The sequence below is a fragment of the Solanum pennellii genome, chromosome 2 (genome assembly GCF_001406875.1).
Source record: "Solanum pennellii chromosome 2, SPENNV200".
Classification (NCBI taxonomy): domain Eukaryota; kingdom Viridiplantae; phylum Streptophyta; class Magnoliopsida; order Solanales; family Solanaceae; genus Solanum; species Solanum pennellii.
In genome coordinates, this window is record NC_028638.1 from 15,069,871 (window position 1) to 15,077,405 (window position 7,535).

The 7,535-nt window shown below is 32.7% G+C and overlaps 1 protein-coding gene across 1 annotated transcript; it reads right to left on the minus strand.

Moving 5' to 3' along the window:
• Positions 1–5,187: 5,187 nt before the first annotated feature.
• On the minus strand, positions 5,188–7,535 carry LOC107008755 (superoxide dismutase [Fe] 3, chloroplastic). The gene is made up of 8 exons (XM_015207906.2): positions 7,350–7,535; positions 7,200–7,265; positions 6,935–7,126; positions 6,529–6,700; positions 5,879–5,952; positions 5,763–5,789; positions 5,634–5,657; positions 5,188–5,548 (listed from the first exon to the last, which is right to left on the minus strand). Exons 1-8 carry the CDS (start codon positions 7,425–7,427, stop codon positions 5,423–5,425), a joined length of 759 nt encoding a protein of 252 aa, XP_015063392.1. The 5' UTR covers positions 7,428–7,535; the 3' UTR covers positions 5,188–5,422.

Sequence of the window (7,535 nt, forward strand, 5' to 3'; positions counted from 1 at the left end):
CCGATCCCCTAATACTACGTGTCGGTCCGTGACACCCGATCCCCTAATTCTACGTGTCGGTCCGTGACACCCGATCCATTAACCTCAGTCTTTTAGTTCATCAAGCCTTCCTTTATACCAAGGCATCATCATTAATTAGAGTGAACTTAAGGTTTTTAAGATTTCACAATATCATCATTATAATCCATCACAATTTACATAATCACAATCATGCAACAACACAATTAAGCGCATAGAAGACTTTACAATACCACCCAATACATATCAATCGCTATTAAGAGTTTACTATCACATAGCATAAACCATAACCTACCTCCACCGAAGAATTCGTGATCACGCAAGCTACTCTTCAAAATCCTTGCTTTCCTCTTCGTTCTCTCTTCTCTCGCTCGTTCGTTCTCCCTCTGTTCTTTCTATGTTCCTTATTCAAACCCTTCTTCTTTTACCCTAATTGTCATATAATTAAGTATAGAAGATGATAAAAATAACCCACAATTTATTTCAAGGTTATCTCCTTTAACCCCCAAGTAATTGAATTATTAACATTAACCCACTAACTTTATAATTATAATCATGAATAGTCCAAAACACCCCTTTAAAAACTTTAGCAGAATTCCGACCCGAGTGGACTTACGGAGCCTGTGACGGTCCGTCCTGCAGGTCCGTCACAAGGGTCAGAGAGTTAATTCTGTGGAAAGATTTGTGACGGTCCGTCGTGCCAACGACGGTCCGTCCTGCCATTCCGTCATAAAGTTCAGAGAGTCGATCTCAGTGTCCAAATTTTCAGAATATAAGTGTTTTGGAACGAGACCCCCTCGACGGTCCGTCGTGGGATCCGTCGACCCAGACAGTCATTACCAGAAATAAACTCTACTGCTCAAAACGACTAAACAGGTCGTTACACAAACAATTGAACCGAAATCGATAAATAAATATTATATTTAATTTTACTTGGTTTTGATAATTTTAAACCTGATTAAGTTGGTTTGATTTTGATTTTTAACTAATAATCGACCTATGAACACCCCTAGACGAAAGAAAGAAGATTGAGGGAGAGGGATAGTTGTCACTTTTGTGGGATCCACAATTTAACAAAATTTTCTAACTTTTATTATTAGATTTAGGGTTAACGGCCATGATTTTTTTTAACATACATTAAGGACTATTTCAATAAGATAGTATATATGAAGGACCACACTTATTTGACCCTTATACATATGTAAAACGATCATTTTGCTCATTTTCTTTGTATTTTGTAGATATTCTTGAAATAAATCTGAAACTAGAATGGGTTTTTATCCAAAATCATTCTTAAACTATATCACAAACTTAAACTAGAACCTTAAAATATTTTTATGATAGAAAACATTTTTTAAATATTTAAATGTTATTCTATTAGAATTTAGAGAAAACGGACAGATAACACAAAAAATAAGTGACCCCTTTGTATTTATCTTTCTGAGATACACCAACCTGTTTTTAAACAAATTTGACCCTAACCCAATTGCACCCTAAGTAAATTTGGACGGGTCATGACTCAATCCAATTTTATTTCAACCCAACCCGTCCATTTGACACCCTCAATCCATGATTTTCCTTTCAAACTTTTGTTATGTTTTATTTGGTCATGCATATTATGTTCAAAGTTCCTCATATTATTATGCTTGAGTTTTTATGCATTCTCCATATTTAGTACATTCAATGAACTAATGCATACATGTGTCTATATTATCTTATAATATAGGATTTGATGTTCCTCTTCCCAGACGTGGTTATTAGGGATTGCACAACTTGATAACTTGAATTTGGTGAGTCTTCCTGTATCAAGGGAAAAATCATAGACACTTTATTGCTTGTCTTTTTGTTTAAGACTTGTACGTGGTGTATCGGTTACTAACTAGCCATTCTTATGATGTTTTAGAGGTTTGTGTCAAACAAAGTAGTATTGCGCGTATCTCTAATGAACTATGTTCGAAGTGACTCACTTAAGCCTCTCGAAATCCTATTCGACATGTCACGTCTAGGGTATACTTTAGGTAACAACAGGATATTGTTTTAGTTTGTGTATTTTATCTTTTCATCTTGGTAAGGGGCGGACCCACATGGAGGTTTTCGGGTGCTCGAGCACCCGTTAACCTCGTATCAAACTATATATACTTATATAGAAATTAAGACAAAATTGTACCCATGCAACAAATTATTCAGTTGCATGTTGGTTGGAAGGGGGTGCTCAAGGCTTACATTTTACTTCTCAGTCCGAGTACGATTCCCTCTAAACACATTATTTCTACTTTATGATTTCCAGTTACGCTTTCTTTTATTTATTTATTTACTTATGTTCTTGACCTATTTTCCTCCCCGCTGAATTTTCTTAATTAAATTAAATTTTATAGAAAAGTTGCAAAATTCCTTTTTTTTCAATATATTTTTAACTCTAGATTTTTATTAATTCCCCCTCCCCCACCCCTATTGTATTTATTTTTATGACTAATGTTAAATTTGAGCATTTATATTTTGTGATTGATAGTTAAAGAAGCAACCACAATCTTAAAATCTTGAAGCTGACACTGCTCATATCTATTATGCAACTTAATCATGATTTTTCATGTTTATTTACTTTTTCTTTCTCATCAGTCTAATTAGGAGAAATGAAAAGGGAAGGGAAAAATATTATGTTCTAGAGCTTCATTTACGTTAGCCAACTCAAAAGCAAAAAAAATCCTCAAGGTATAATGTTCCTCTTATTTTTCTTCTTGAACTAATCCACAGAATTTTGATTGACTACTGATTTTTTTTTAAAAAAACTCTCTTGCAATTATGCTCTTTGGTTTATATAAATTTATATTAAAAATAAGGAGCTCACTACAATATTAGATCCGCCACTGATCTTTGATTTTCTTTTGTCATTACTCTTTTCATTTTATGTTCGGAAAAGGGCTTAAAATATCATTGAAGTATCAAAAATGGTACAAAATTACCCTCCATCCACCTATTGGCTCCAAAATACCCTTTTCATCCATCTATTGGCTTCAAAATACCCTTCTCATCCACCTTTGAGTTCAAAATTGACCACTTATTTAACGATTATATATTTAAACTATTTAAATAATTTTTCAAATACATGAGGCTCAACTATTGTTATAATTTAATTTATTAATATAATTTATGAATCAATCTATCACCCATTACTAATTAAATCACACCCAATTAATAAACCCACCCTATTACTAATGCAACAACACAAAACTATTGCATGTTTTTAAAATTTTGAGGCGAAAATATCTATAGAAGTACATTATCATACATTCAAGTCATCAATCAAAACATATTATAATTCAAGTGTCTAAAATAAAATTATCGATAAACTTAAAAGTATAACTATGTTCATCTTAGTAATTCATTCCTCTCAATTATGTGATGTTATTTAATGGATAACTTTTTTTAAAAAGAATATATTAAAGTATTTAAAACAAATAATAAATTTATATAAAATTATATTTAAAAAGTGCATAAATTAATTCGGGATGTACTACTTCTTTACATTTAATCATAAAATTCGAATTCAAGCTTGAAAGAGAATCCTATTGAAAGTGTCCTAAATAATCGGCTCAACCTAAATTCAATTGGGGCTTTAATTCGGACTAAATAATTTTGGATGTCAGTTTTAGGAATCTGTAATTTCGTCGTGTTCTAGTAGTGTTTAGGGAGATTTTGATATTACAATTTGTTTATTAATTGGATGGGGTTTAATTAGTAATTGATCGGTAGTGGATTGGTTTATAAATGATATTAATAAATCAAATTATATCTAATAGTCGAATGCCAACTATTTAAAAAAAATTAAATAGTTTAAATATGAAACCGTTAAATAAGTAGTCAATTTTGAACCCATAGGTGGATGTCAAGAGTATTTTGAAGCCAATACGTGGGTGAAAAGGACATTTTAGAGCCAATAGGTGGATGAAGGATAATTGTATACCATTTTCAATACTTCAAGGGTATTTTAGGTCCTTTTCCGTTTTATTTATTTTTTTCTCTTGTACATTTTTTCCATTTATATTAGTTTTTTCAAGCCTCATTTATATGGAGTTCGATTGTAGATCATTTATATATGACTTAAGTCATCGATAGCCCCTTAAAGTTGTCCGCATAACTCATTTAGACACCTCAACTGAGACTCATACCTATTAGACACTTTAATATTAATAAATATTTATCTATTGAACATAAAATAGCAACTACTTTTACAAATATTGTGCGTGTAATGCACACTCATTATCTTGACAAAATTACGAATAGAACTACGACACGTGGCATATGGGCCCATAATTTTAATTTTCAAAAAATAAAGAATATTTTCCTGCCTTTAATAATATATAAAAAATTAAATTGATAAAAAAAAATATTTTCCCCCACCCCACCCCCACCCCATCTAACTTATTGCCTTTTTTTCTTCATCTTCTTCTCTGTTGTTCCACAATCACCATTCCTCTGCATAACAAAAAAGAAAATGCCTAACCCCATCTCATTCCAAATTCATCTACCAAATGTTTTCCTCTTTCATTTTCTTCGTTATATGCTATTCCTCCGACGACTATTCCGATTTTGTAAATATAATCGACCTTGATAAATTATTTTGAAATCGACAACAAAGAGAAATTAAAATTATATCAAATATTTTATAGCATTTCTAATAAGTTTATGAATGATAATAGTTGCTCAATTGGAGTTTTTGAAAATAAAAATGTACAAATATTGGTCAATTTTTTAACTCCAAATGGTCCATTTTTTCTTCTTCTTGAAAATTCAACAGGTACTTTGTTTACAGAAAATGAAAAAAAAATGAATCATAACAAAAGGCAGAGAAATTTGAAGTTTTTAAAATGGTGGGTTGAAGGAAGATGAGTGTGGAGGTGTTTTTTTTTTAATGATTTAAAAGATTTATGTTTAATTAAATTAATTTTTTAAATATATTTAGTCAATGCATGCCAAGTGTAAACAAAGTAGGTATAAATATTTTTAAAAAAAATTAAAAGAGTGTTTTCACACGCTCAGCAGCAGTGAGATACACTTATTTTGCCACATCAGCGTTTTGTGTTTAATAGGCACATTTCTTGATAATTTAGGTGTTCAATAGGTATAAGTCCTAGTTCATGTATCTAAGTAAATTATGTGGACAACTTTAAGGGGCTGCAGATGACTTAAGCCTTTATATATCAATGAAATTAATGTATTTGTTGTGATCCACAAAAGAAATGTACCATTGATCATTGTAAGTACATGTGCATGGAATGAACGCACAAGATGATAAGGCTTAGTACTAACATACATCCCTACCTACCTATTATATTCTGCAGTGGAACACAAGCTTTTCTTTCTACTAAACTAGACTAGCTGCTCTTCTTGCACAGGGATTTGATGATCATGCAACAGGAATTTTCGGTTCCCCTAAATTTACAAAGGCCTGTGCTCGAGCCATGCGTCCCAATGCCGCATCCCAAGAAACAAGATGATTCATAAACACATTAACATACTTTGCTTTATCATTCTGTCAAAAGGGAGGACACGCATTAATAAAAATCTTGTGCAGAAATAAAGCACAAGGGAAGAACAACTGTGGGTTGGTTGGTTACCTTGTAATCCAGATAATAAGCATGCTGCAAAATAGAAAGACCAAGTATTAATGAAAATCTTTTCCCAATATAAAATTGTGATTTCTTTCAGAGAATGAGAGAAGGGTACATGGGCGCCTACAAACTTACCTCCCACAAATCCAAACCGATCAGGGGCTGCAAAATAAAAAAGATACAAAATGAAAATGCAAGTATTGGGTAACCAAGAAAATGAAATTTCTAACAAAGTGTTAAAGAATCCTCACGATATCATTCCACACAAGAGGATTGACAGCATTTGATGTTTTAATAATTGCAAGACGCTTCTCCTCTCTGCTCACTGAAATAATCAAATTGAAGGTGTTACCTTCAAGGAGATGGATGTATGTATGGACTGCTATAAAACTTTCCAAAGATGAATCAGGAGGTTCATGCGATGAAAACTTTAGGGATCTAGAGGAATATTCAATATTTAAAGGTTGCGAAAAATGAGCATGTATAGATGTTTTGATGACTAGAAATAATAATTTTGCCAAACCTTTTTGCATCTACCAAATTGTACGAGAATTGAGTTGACACACAAGATGAAGTCCAGAACTTCATTCTGAACTTGGTGTTTACACACTCTGTACAAGAGACTGAGGCCAAAATCTAAGGTTGATCTTTCACATTTTTTAACTGTCAAACATACTAAATTAAAATTAATGACAGGAACAGGAAATTTAATGAACGAGTTTGAGAAACAAAAAGCACAAGTTATTCTTATAAAATGTTTTAGTTATACAACTGAGCACAAGATGTCCGTCAATGAGTTGGTTTGGAGAAAAAACATATGCAAGGAGAAGTGAAACAACAATTCTAGACTAGTAGAGCTTTTCTTTCATACACAAGAAGCATAAAACATTCAGCAACTTACAGACAAGCCAAATCCACCCAGAGCCAAATAATGTGAGAGATGCTTCAATAAACTTGTCCTTAAAGTTGGTAAATGAACCAAAATCCTTGTCAATCTGGTGGAGGAATCCCAATTTAGGCATGTCACCACCTCCCGGTTGCATGGATTCCCAGAAGAAATCATGATTCCATACCTGGGATAAGAAGATCCATAAGTATTGTAACTTGTGCTTTTATTGGAAAAATACAAAACATACTAATAGTTGTAGATATGAATTTGAATGGTTCTTTATCAAAATCCAATGAAGTTTACATATGTAGTAAATACAAATTATTCCTATGGGTAATCAATCCCCTCACTTACTTGGGATATAGTTGAATTTAGTAGAAATGGAAAAGCTTTGAACTTTAAATACACAAAAAATTACCTGGGCAGCATCAGAGAATTCAGGTAATGGATTTCCATTGTTGTATGTTAGTTTGATAAGTTGTTCCATGGTGCATCCATAAAATATGTCATTGTTTTCAATTTGTTTATTAAGAGATTCAACATAACCACGATGATGCTCTCCCCAATGTATCTCAACCATCCTTTGGCTCATATATGGTTCTAGTGCATCCTACAACAACACCAACAACAACAGGGGTCAGTTTGAGTTTGACCCAAAACGAAAAAAACCAGTTACGACTTACAAGCTTATAAGGTGGGGTTTTAAGGCCATAATAAGCAGAAACGCTTCTCTTCTTCTGCCTCAAACCCTGCAATGTAAACAACACAAACCACAATTAATACATACATAAACACAAGAGTAAGAGCCACGCCGTAGAGTCCAAAACACCTACAACATTTGGTATATTGAATTGCCTCCACAAATCACTTGAAGTTGATGTGGAAAGACGATTACAACAGTACCAACTCATTGCTTTACAATTTCCCCTTATCCAACCCCTTTTTAGGTTAGTTTAGGTTAGGTTACGCCCCCAAATATTAAGTTTCTCTTTACTCACTCCTCCCCATACCAATTTATA